This window comes from Urocitellus parryii, chromosome X, assembly GCF_045843805.1.
Source record: "Urocitellus parryii isolate mUroPar1 chromosome X, mUroPar1.hap1, whole genome shotgun sequence".
Lineage (NCBI taxonomy): Eukaryota > Metazoa > Chordata > Mammalia > Rodentia > Sciuridae > Urocitellus > Urocitellus parryii.
In genome coordinates this window covers 42,072,892-42,085,467 of record NC_135547.1, presented here as the reverse complement: position 1 = coordinate 42,085,467, position 12,576 = coordinate 42,072,892, and the positions used below count along the sequence as shown (strand labels likewise).

General features: G+C 34.5%; 1 protein-coding gene across 1 annotated transcript in view; it reads left to right on the top strand.

Moving 5' to 3' along the window:
- The window catches only part of Tbc1d8b (TBC1 domain family member 8B), a 73,615-nt gene that overhangs the window by 37,968 nt on the left and 23,071 nt on the right, over positions 1-12,576 (top strand). The window contains exons 8-10 of the mRNA XM_026402668.2: positions 4,905-5,054; positions 5,540-5,690; positions 6,198-6,412. Of these exons, the coding sequence (XP_026258453.2) occupies positions 4,905-5,054; positions 5,540-5,690; positions 6,198-6,412 (516 nt within the window). The remainder of the gene's footprint in view (positions 1-4,904; positions 5,055-5,539; positions 5,691-6,197; positions 6,413-12,576) is intronic.

Sequence of the window (12,576 nt, the reverse complement as noted above, 5' to 3'; positions counted from 1 at the left end):
GACTAGCTTCACTTAGCATAATCTGCTCTAATGCCATCCATTTCCCTCCAAATTCTATGATTTTGTCATTTCTTAATGCAGAGTAATACTCCATTGTGTATAAATGCCACATTTTTTTTATCCATTCATCTATTGAAGGGCATCTAGGCTGATTCCACAATCTTGCTATCGTGAATTGTGCTGCTATGAACATCGATGTAGCAGTGTCCCTGTAGCATGCTCTTGTTAGGTCTTTGGGGAATAGACCGAGAAGGGGAATAGCTGGGTCAAATGGTGGTTCCATTCCCAGCTTTCCAAGAAATCTCCATACTGCTTTCCAAATTGGCTCTGTTACTTTCTTGCTGTGACTCAGTTTTGCTGAGGCAATAAATGTTTGATGAGCGCCAAGTTTATTCCAGTCAGAGTTACAAGAACCTAAATAAACAGATACATAGAATTGGTCTGGATGGATCTGAGGTAAAATCTTCCATTCAGAAGAGCCAGAGCAAAAAAATAAATGTTTAAAAAAGTAAGCTTTATACCTTAAACAATCTATTAAACCCTTTAAATAATTTTAAGTATGAGGGCTAGGGTGTAGCTCAGTGGTAGAGAGCTTGTCTAGCAATGCATTAGGCTCTGGGTTCAATCCCTAGTACCTCAAAGATAATAATATGTCAAGTATGAAGTTGTTTTAAGCCACATCTTTGAAGGTGAATATGTTAATTTGATTTTTCAATACTTAGGAGATAATTATGGATACAACTAGCATATTTGTCATCACTCTTATAAATTTATGTGTAGGGTTTCATCACTTAAGAGATTATTTGCTTCTCCTTCTTACACATTTTCCCTGTAGTTTGGATATACTACCAATAGATAATTGGTGCCTCAGTCATATAATGTACCTTGCTTGGGATCGAGACTAAAACTATGAATTTGTCAACATATATTTGCAACATTTAATTCCTCAATAAAACAGCTAATTTTAATCTTAGGAAGTAAAGTTTGTGATGCAGCAAAACAGTTTTTTTTTTTTAAGGCAACTGTTGTAGTTTGTGCCCTATAACGATTAAACACTAATTTTCCATTATTAGTCTCTTCTGCCATACCCTTGTATTCATTCAGACATTGATTTGAATCGGCCTTTCTAACTTTACCTAGATCCTATCTTAATGTCCAACCCTCCTGGGTCTATTACTGACTTTTCTTGGTTTTAAGCTAAAATTCCACTGGACTGCTGTACTAAGCTGCCACTTTTCCTCCACCTCAATCATGGGCAGTCTTTTCATTTTGCTTAAACTACTAAAGTTTGAGTGATGACCTTGGTAAGCCTTTTTAAGTACCCCTACTAGGAACTCAAGACTTCTGGTATAGTTAATCCACAGAATTTGAGTAATTTTAAAATTACAACTTTGATGATCAGAAAATTCATCTAGAAATGCAAGGGTCTCAAAAAGGACTCACATGCTTTTCATTTTAAAACTTACTATACAACCCTAGTAAAGTGTGATACTGGCAAAAGGATAGACATATAGATCACTGTAATAAAAATTGAAAGTCTAGAAGTTATGATCACTTAATTTTTCACAAGGAAGGCAAATCAATTCACAGAGGCAAAGTATATTCATTTATATTCATTTAAAAAAAAAACAGGGATTGAAACCAGGGGCACTTTACCACTGAGTTACATTCCAAGCCCTTTTTATTTTTCATTTTGAGACATAATCTCATTAAGTTGCTTAGAGCCTTGCTAAGTTGTTTAGGATGACTTCAAACTTGTGATCTTCCTGCCTCAGCCTCCCAAATTGCTAGGATTACAGGCATGTGCCACCACACCCTGCTTAGTGTGTAGTCTTTTCAACAGACAGTGGTGGTACAGTGGATGTCCACATACTACATATTAACTCAAAACACACCAGACCTACATTAAAGAGCTGAAACTATAAAACTTTCCAGGTAAACATAGAAGTAAATCTTTATGCCTGTGAATTAGGCAGTTATTTCCTAATTGACAAGATTATGACAAAAGAAAAATGGGTAAATTTGAATATATAAAAAATAAGGACTTTTGTGCTACAAATGATAGTATCAACACAAAAAAAAGTTCACAGGATGGGAGAAAATATTTGGACGTTTTATGTCTGATAAGGGACTTCTATGCAGAACATATAAACATCTCTTCAATAGTAAAAGGTAAACAACACACTTTCTAAAAATATGGAAAAGGGATTTCAATAGCTATTTGTTCAAAGAATATAAATGACCAACAAACACATGAAAGGTTTTTCAGTATCATTAGTCATTAGAGCAATGCAAGACAAAACCATAATGGAATAACATTTCATACTCATCAGAGTGAGTATAATTAAAAAGCCAGATAATAACTGTTGAGGAGGATGTGAAGAAATTGAACACTTCATACATTGTTGGGAGTATAAAATGGTACAGCCACGTTGGACTACAATTAAGCAATTCCTCAAAATGTTGAGTGTAGAGTTACCATATGACCCAGTAATTTTACTTCTAGATATCTGCCCAAGAGAACTGCAAATAAATGTTCACCCTAATACTTACTCATGGATGTTCTTAGCCGGATTATTCACAATTACCAAAAAAGTGTAAAAAAGCCATCAAATGATGAATAAAGGAATAAAATACGACATACAGTAGAATATCATTTGGCAATAACAAATTAAATACTGATACATACTATAATATGAATGAACCTTGAAATAACTTCAAAGAAATAATACACAAAAGACTACATATTATATTATTCCATTTATATGAAAAGTCCAGAATAGGTAAATTTATACTGACAGATTAGTAGTTATATAGAACCTGGAATGGAGGGAAGGTCATGGGGGAGGGACTGCAAAGGGATAAGGGATTTATTTTAGGGGTGATGATATCATAATAAACTTAAGATTGTGATGATGGTTGCACAACCCTGAATATATTAGAACCACTGACTTTATGCCATAAATGCATCAATTTTATTATATGTTATTCGTATCCTAATTCAGATGCTAAACTAATGAAAAGAGCTTTAAAGAATCTTTGTCAACATATTTAGCTTAAGAAAGGGAGAAACACCTTTAAAAAAAAAACATGAAGTTTTGGGCTGGGATTGTGGCTCAGTGGTAGAGTGCTTGTCTAGCATGTGCACATGTGCAAGGCACTGGGTTCGATCCTCAGCACCACATAAAAACAAATAAATAAAGGTATTGTGTCCAATTGCAATTAATGAATATGATATAAGTAGAGAAGTTAAACTTTACTAAGTATGTTGATAAAGGTTCCTGAAAGCTTTTCTAAGGAAAAGCATCAAATTAATCCTCTGGAACCCTACTACAGTTAGATGGGACTTAAAAAAGTGCATTAATGCAAAAAATGGAAAAGCTCTCTTACCTTGTTTTCTTTCATCTTTGTGTAAAGGTATAATTTAAACTTCAGACATTTTACAAATTAACCTTAGCTTTCATTTCTTGCTTTCAAAGATGGCTAGAGTTGAGTAACTGGAATCTTCTCTTATCTAGCTTCTTTCCTTGGGTCACTTGCAACTCTGCATATGTGTGCATGCTTCTAGATCCCTAAGAATTTGTTGAAACTTTTCAGCATTCCATATGGTCATCTGGTTCTCCATGTATTCCTTTTAAATCTTCAGCCAGGCTTTTGTTTGCCCCAACTGAAATCACAGCCTTAAGCAATTATGATGTTACAAGAAGATTGCTGTTATTTTCTATAATGCCCTAGAAACAGGCTTTTTTTTAACTTAGCAAAGCTGTGAATCAAATGATAACACCTTGCAGGTGGAGATTTTCCAGGGAGCTACTAGTTTGGTTTAAACATTGACTGTGCTATGGGATAGGGATGGGGTTTTTTAATGATGATCCTAGAGTTTCACTAGCTGTCATAGTGTCAGTTTTCATGCCTATCATATTTCCAAGTTTGGGAGGGAGAGAAGATAGGAATGGCCTCAAGTTAAAACCCCACAGACTGCTGTTCTTACTGAGACACTTTAGTTTTCTGTTTGTTTTTGTTTATGGTGCTGGGGATCAAATCAAGGGTCTTTGGCTGGGGTTGTGGCTCAGTGGGAGAGCATTTGCCTAACATTTGTGAGGCACTGGGTTCTATTCTCAGCATCACATAAAAAAATAAATTAATTAGGCCTGGAGATATAACATAGTTGGTAGAGTGCTTGCCTCATATGCGCAAGGCCCAGGGTTCAGTCCCCAGCACCGCAAGTAGTAGTAATAATAATAATAATAATAATAATAATAATTTATTAATTTAAAAATAAACTTTTTTAAAAATTCAGAGTTTTACGTGTTAGGCAAGAACTCTACCACTGAGCGGTATCCCCATCCCTCATTGGTTTTCTTGAATAGATGCTTTTCAATTCATTCTGTGCCTTTGGTTAATTTCTGGTGTTTTGGGCGGGGGGAGGTTGTTTGTTTTGTTTTTGATACTAGGGCTTGAACCCAAGGATGCTTAACCATTAAGCCATTTTTTGTTTTATTTTTAGGCAGGGTCTTGCTAAGTTGCTTAGGGCCTCATTAATTTGCTGAGAGTGGCTTTGAACTTGCAATCTTCCTGCCTCATGCTGCTAGGATTTAGGCACAAGCCTCTATGCCCACCTAATTTCTGGTGTTCTGAAATGATTTATTTTTAATGTTTTGCCAGTATTTTGTTGCTTGTTGGGTAATGCTTTCACTGAGGTTTTGAGTTTGTTTTTCCTGAAGTCAGTTTGTTGATATTTCTAATTCTGATAGGAAAGCAATGTTTCTCTGAGACATTGCCATAATATTTAATATGTACATAGATTGTGGTTTATAAATGACAAATAAAACCTTAGCAGTTTTTTCTTTCAGAAACTTTTAAGCATGCATTTGTTACAATTGCATTGTTTCTTTGTTTTTCAGGGTGCTATTGGTTCTGACTCTACAGAACCATCTGATAATTTTGAGATTCGATCTTCAACATGTACAAAAGAATGCAGTAAAACTGTGAACACCGAAGCCTTAATGACAGTATTTCACCCTCAAAATTTGGAGACTCTTAATTCTAAAATGGTAGGAAAATAAACTATTTAAATCTATGAACTGGAATCTTAGAGATCAGAATGTACCAGGACTGATAACTCTTCTTTTGAGATTTGGAAAAGTTTACCAGAAAGTACTACTATGTGTGTTGTTTGGTTCCACAACACACAAAGAGTATTGTTAAGATTAAGAAGTACTGGGGGCTGGGGTTGTGACTCAGTGGTAGAGTGCTTGCCTAGCATATGTGAGGCACTAGGTTCAATGCATGATCCCTTTACCATTTTTATTTGAGTTTTAAGAATTATAAAATAGTGAATTAAAGCTGTTTTGCTCACATGAATTTAAGTGATTTTTGTGATGATAAGGTCCAGTGTTTGAATTCTATGTGAATACTGATTTTTATTTTGTAGGTTCTTGATATCCATACATATTGTTTCATGGTAAAGAGGGTGGGCAGTTTATTTTAAAGAAGTTATTTTCTCACTCTGTTTGATTGCTTTGATTTTTTGATACAGTTGAAAGAAAAGATGAAGGAACAGTCATGGAACATCCTATTTTCAGAATGTGGGCGTGGTGTTAGCATGTTTCGAACCAAGAAGACTCGAGATCTGGTCGTAAGAGGGATTCCAGAGACTTTAAGAGGAGAGCTCTGGTTGCTTTTCTCAGGTATTTCAGCTATTAACTTTATTCATTTAGCAGAAATTAGGGAATTATGCCCTAAGCTAAAGAATTACAAACATGAATAGGACAAAGTCTTACTCATCAGGAATTCAGGCTAGTCAAAGAGAGAAAGATATGTAGTTATGTGTACTTACCTATATATTCACACATCTAGTGCCTGAGCAGAATAGTTTATTAGGCAAGATATGTCCAATTGATGGAAATCTCTATCTCTAGTGTCAAAAGAAAGTTAAATGGGGAAAAAATCTCATAAAAATGTTATTCTCTTGGATAGTGTTAGTTTGACATTTTAGATACCAGTGTAAAGCTTTTTCGTTTCCTTCATTTTCTTTGGTGTATGTCTTTGTGTTCAGATATAACTTAATCATAAAGCTAAATTTCAAGGTAATGAAATAATTTTAAAGTACAATTCTTCATATATATGCTAATATGCTACTATATGCAAGCTATATTATATTCCTTTTTTGTGTGTGAATGCAATCATCTATACAGGTGCTGTTAATGACATGGCTACTAATCCTGGCTATTATGCTGAAGTGGTTAAACAGTCTTTAGGGACCTGCAACTTGGCTACTGAAGAAATTGAACGTGACTTGCGTCGTTCCCTGCCTGAGCACCCGGCATTTCAGAGTGACACTGGCATATCTGCTCTGAGGCGGGTACTTACTGCCTATGCATATAGGAATCCCAAAATAGGGTACTGCCAGGTATGACCTCACTATGAACCCAACTGTGTGAATGTTTCAAATGATAAAATCACATTTAAATCCAACTCTACCAATTTGGGAATTTTATGGAGTGGAATTGATAGTGAATATTATTAATGTAAGTATGATAGTAGTAGGAATATTTAAAATTGATATTTATTAATTTATCTTTTTCACTTAACAAGTATTTTTGAGTCCTTGCTCTATAAAAGATATGGTGCCACATGTGTAAGGCTATTTTAAGATATGTCTGGTAGGAATTTTTCCATTAAGGAAAGAAATATATATGTACACACACATATATATGTACATATATATTTATATATACTTATATACATATTAAAATCATTTTCATTGGGAAAATGAAAAACAAGTGAGATAAACTACTAAATGATTATAAAGTCTTGTTGAGATTTATAGTAAAAAGAAATTATTTCATCTGGGAGAACCAGAAAAGGTGACATTTGCAGGTCATGAAAATTGGTGAATTTTGGACATAAAGAGATAGAATGCAAGAATATTCTAAGTGAAAGGATCAGTGCAACCTAACAGAGGTAAATGGAGAGTGTGTATAGGACAATGTTCTGTTTAATAAAGTATATGGTTAATGAAGCAAAGTAGTTGAAGAAAAAAATAAGGTGCATTGAAGCAGGTCAGTCATTTGGAATTTATTTTATAGGTAGTAGAGGAGTCATTAGGAAAAAATCCTTTAGGAGTACTCTGTGTTCATTAGGCTAGACTGTTAATACAAATAAATAATAATAAATAATAGAAGATTGTTTCTTAAAGGAATAAGCAGAAGAAAGTGAGTATTTAGGTTAATAGATAGTTCTTTGTGAGATTAAGGTACTCTTTCGTTGCCATTACCACAGACAGAGGAGCAGGTGGAGGAGATGAAGAAACTGTGAGAGATTTGACAGAGTAGGCCTGGAAGGTTCTTACACCACTTCACCCACATTCTATTGGAAGATGTTTATCACATGGCCACATCTCTTCACTTCTGTGAGTGAAGTGTTGTGGTACATGCTTGTAATCCCAGTGATTTGGGGGGCTGAGGCAAGAGGATTGCAATATCAAAGCCAGATTGGCAACATAGTGAGACCATGTGTCAAAGCAAAAATATAACTCAGTGATGAAGCAACCCTAGATTCAATACCCAGTACTGCCAAAAAAAAAAAAAAAAATCAAAAGGAATTCTATGACATGTAGTGTGAGCTGAACAGACCTGTGCCCAGCTACTATGGAAGAAGAAAAGATTGAATTATGGGGGATAGGAAGTACTCTGTACCATACATTCATTTCTAATAGGTTGAGCACCCATAAAGATTACATATCAATACCATCTATCCATTGAAACTTATTAACTGAGATTTTTTGGGGGGGAGTGGGAGTTACTGGGACTCAAACCCATGGCCTTGCACATGGTAGGCAAGTACTCTACCACTGAATTACATGCCTAGCTCTAGAGAGTTTTTTTTTTTAAAAAAACAATTTAAGTACATTTACTGTCTAAATGACAAGTACTTTTTAGCATATTGTTACATCTATGAAAGGTACAAAAGATGCATAATATGTCTTTTCTCAAAAAGCTTGAACTCACAGTTTAGCTATTGTGAATAGTTTAGCTATTGTGAATTGTGCTGCTATAAACATTGATGTAGCTGTTTCCCTGTAGTATGCTGTTTTTAAGTCATTTGGGTCTATACCCAAATGACCCAGGAGAGGGATAGCTGGATCAAATGGTGGTTCCATTCCCAATTTTCCAAGAAATCTTCATACTGCTTTCCATATTGGCTGCACCAATTTGCAGTCCCACCAGCAGTATATGAGTGTACCTTTTCCCCCCATATCCTTGCCAACACTTACTGTTATTTGTATTCATAATAGCTGCCATTCTGACTGGAGTGAGATGAAGTCTTAGAGTGGTTTCGATTCAAAATTCTCTAATTGCTAATGGTGATGAACATTTTTTCATATATTTGTTGATTGATTGTAAATCATCTTCTGAGAACTGTTTGTTCAGGTCCTTGGCCCATTTATTGATTGGGTTATTTGGGTTTTTTTGGTGTTTAACTTTTTTGAGTTCTTTGTGTACCCTAGTGATTACTGCTCTATCTGATGTGTGAGGGGTAAAGATTTGCTCCCAAGATGTGGGCTCTCTATTCACCTCACAGATTGTTTCTTTTGCTGAGAAGAAACTTTTTAGTTTGAGTCCATCCCATTTATTGATTCTTGATTTTAATTCTTGCAACAATGATGAATGGATTTAAAAATGTGACTATACACAATGGAATATTATTCAGCAATAAAAGAGAATAAAATCATGGAATTTGCAGGTAAATGGATGGAGTTAGAGAAGATAATGCTAAGTGAAGTTAACCAATCACAAAAAAACATATGCTGAATGTTTTCTCTGATATAAGAAGGCTGATTCATAGTGGGATAGGGAGAGGGAGCATGGGAGGAACAGACAAACTCTAGATAGGGCAGAGGGGTGTGAGGGGAAGGGAGGGGGCATGGGGCTAGAAATGATGGTGGAATGTGATGGTCATTATTATCCAAAGTACAGGTATGAAGACACAAATTGGTGTGAATATACATTATATACAACCAGAGATATGAAAAATTGTGCTCTATATGTGTGTAATAAGAATTGTAATGCATTCTGCTGTCATATATTTTTTTTTTAAAAAAAAAAGAATGCCTAGGGAAACCTCCGCAAAAAAAAAAAAAAAAAAGAAAAAGAAAAAGAAAAAAAGCCTGAACTCATGGGGCTGGGGTTGTAGCTCAGTGGTAGAGTGCTTGCCTCACAAGCACTAGGTTGTGAGGCACTAGGTTCAGTCCTCAGCACCACATAAAAATAAAATAAATATTTTTTTAAAAATAGCTTAAGCTAAGTTGGGCACAAGCACACACCTGTAATCCCAGTCACTGGGGAGGCTGAGTCAGGAGGATGACAAGTTCAGAGCCAGCCTCAGCAATTTAGCTAGGCCCTAAGCAACTTAGCAAGATCTCTAAATAAAACATAAACAGGCTGAGAATGTGGCTCAGCAGTTAAGCACCCCTCAATTTAATCCCTGATACCAAAAAAAAAAACAAAAAAGCTAGCCTGGGGTTGTAGCTCAGTGGTAGAGCTATTGCCTCTCACACGTGAGGCCCTGGGTTTGATCCTTAGCACCAAATAAACAAGTAAATAAATAGAAAGATATTGTGCCCATCTACAACTACAAAAAATGTTTTTAAAAAAGCTTACACTCACAAAGCTTGTGATGTTATCTCTATGAAGTAGTTTAGAGATGGTTTCAAAGTAGGCAGCATTAGATTTTGATTTCTAAAAGATGAGAGCAAATTTAAACAAAGCAAGAAGAAAGTTACTCTGGGTTAAGGTAACCATATGAACAGTACCATTCAGGTGAGAATTGAGCCTACCTTAGAGATCAGACTGGCTAAGTTCATGTATCAAGTAGTAAATAAGTTTGTACGTGGAGCTGGGGTTGTGGCTCAGTGGTAGAGTGCTTGCTTTGCATGTGTGATGCACTGGATTATATCCTTAGCACTGCATATAAATAAATAAAAAATAAAGGTCCATCAACTAAGAAATATTTTTTTAAAAGTTTATAACAGACAAGATCATGGAGAATCCTTAAAGTCTGAGAATATAGAGTTTTGAATTTAATATGGTAAACAAGTTATATTGCTTTTGGTCAAAAACCCATGTAAGCTATACAGATATGTTAATGCTTGGCTGGCTTGCATATCTATCTCTATCTGTGTTGAGATATGCCACACACTAACTTCACCTTTTCATGCTTTATAGTATATTCACAAAGTCATACAACTGTCACCAAAAACATTTTCATCCTCCAAAAAGTAACCCTGTATTCATTACTAGTTACTTTCCATTTCTTACTTTCTCTGGTCCATGCAATCATTACTCTATGTCTCTATGAAGATGCCCAGTATAGACATCTTATCTATCTGAAATGATAGTGTGTGTGGTCTTTTATGTCTACCTTCTTTTATTTAGTATATGGTATATCTACTTCATTCTTGTTATAACTAAATAACTTTCTATTGTATGGATATACCACGTTTTGTATATCTCTTAAACAGGTGGTGACCATTTGGATCATTCCCATATTTTGACTGTAAAGAATAGTGCAGTTATTAATATTCATATAAAAGTTTTTGTGTGGACATTTTTTTATTCCTTTGGGTATATTTCTTGAAGTGAAATTGCTAGGTTATTTGGTGACAAAAAGTTTAACTTATTAGGGCACTACCAAAATATTTTCCAAAGAGACTTCACCATTTCACATTCCTACCAGGAATGTACAAGGGGTTCCAATTTCTTCACATACTTAACTACACTTACTATTTCTCTTTTTTGATTTCTGCCAACCAATTGATTGTGAAGTGGTATCTTCATACCCTTGATAAAAGTCAATTGACAATAGATGTTTGGGCTCTTTATGGAATGTTGATTCTGTTCCCTTCATTTATATTTTATCCCTATGCCAGTATCACACTGACTTGATTACTGTGTCTGTGTGAGTTCTGAAATCAGGAAGTATCAGCCCCTTTAACTTTGTTCTTTTCCAGAATTTTTTTGGTGCTTTCATTTTTATTTATTTATTTTTAAGTTTTGGCTCTTTTACATCCCTCATATGTCTATGAATTTTAATATCCACTTGACAATTTCTTCAAGGAAAAAAACCACATAACTGTTGTATTGATTGAACCTGTAGATCAGCTTGGGGAGTATTGAGTATTAACAATATTAAAAGGATATTTTTCCAAGTATTTTAATCTTTTTTAATATTATAGTAAATGGAATTGTTTTCTTGGTTTCATTTTTGGGTTATTTGTTGCCAGTATATAGAAATACAGTTGATTTTATGTATATTGATTTTATATCCTATAACCTTGCCAAGATTATTTATTGTTCTAGTAAATGTTTTGTGGATTCTTTAGGAATTTCTACATACAAAATTATGGAATCTGAATAGTAGTACTTTACTTCTTCCATCCCAATCTGAATGCCTTTTTTGCTTTTTTCTTGCCTCACTGACCTGGCTAAAATCTTCAATACAATGCAAAATGGAAGTATTGATGTTGTTTTGTTGTTGTTGTTTTGAAATGGAGTCTTCTTATGTTGCCCAGGTTGGTCTCAAACTCCTGGACTTAAGGATCCTCTGACCTCAGTATCCTGAATAGATGGAACTACAGGTGCATGCCACTATACCTGGATTAATAGAACTGTTAAGAATGTGTATCCCTAGGTTATTATTTATCTTGGAAGCAATCAGTCTCTCATCATAAAATATAATGTTAGTTATGAAGATTTTGTAGATTTTTGGTTTTGATACTGTGGCTTGAACCCAGGGGCATTTTACCACTGAAGTATAATCCAGTCCTTTTAATTTTTTTTTTTTTTTAGTTTTGAAAAAGGGTCTCACTAAGTTGCTTAGAGCCTCACTAAATTGCCCAGGCTGGTCATGAACTTGTGATCCTTGTGCCTCAGCCTGAACTCTCTAGAATTACAGGAATGCACCACTACACCCAGCTGAATTTTTGTAGATTACCAGGTTGAAAAGATTCTTATATCCTCCTATTTTATTAATTTTTTATCATGAAAGAATGTTGGAATTTGTCAGATGATTTTTTTTTCTATGTACATTGAGATAATCACGTGATTTTTCCCTTTCTTTTACTAAAATGGTATATTTCATTGATTGATTTTCATATGCTAAACCACTCTTACAGTCCCAGAATAAATCTTGGTATTGGTGTGTAATGGTTACATGTTATTGAATTTGACTTTCTACTATTTTGTTCAGGATTTTTACATTTGTATTTTGTAAAATACATTGATATATAGTTGTGATGTTTTTGTTAAATTTTGGTATCTGTATTTTTTAGAATGAGTTGGGTAATGTTTCCTCCTCATTTGTTTTGAAGAGTTTATGAAGGACTGGTGTTAATTCTTCTTTAAATGTTGAGTCGAATATGCCAGTAAAGCCATCTGTTCTTAGAGGTTTCTTTCTGGGAAGTGTTTTTATTATGAATTCAATCTGTTTACTTATTATAGATCTATTTAATTATTTCTTTGTTCTTGAACTGGTATCAGTAGTTTGTGTTTTTAGAAACTTATCCATTTTATC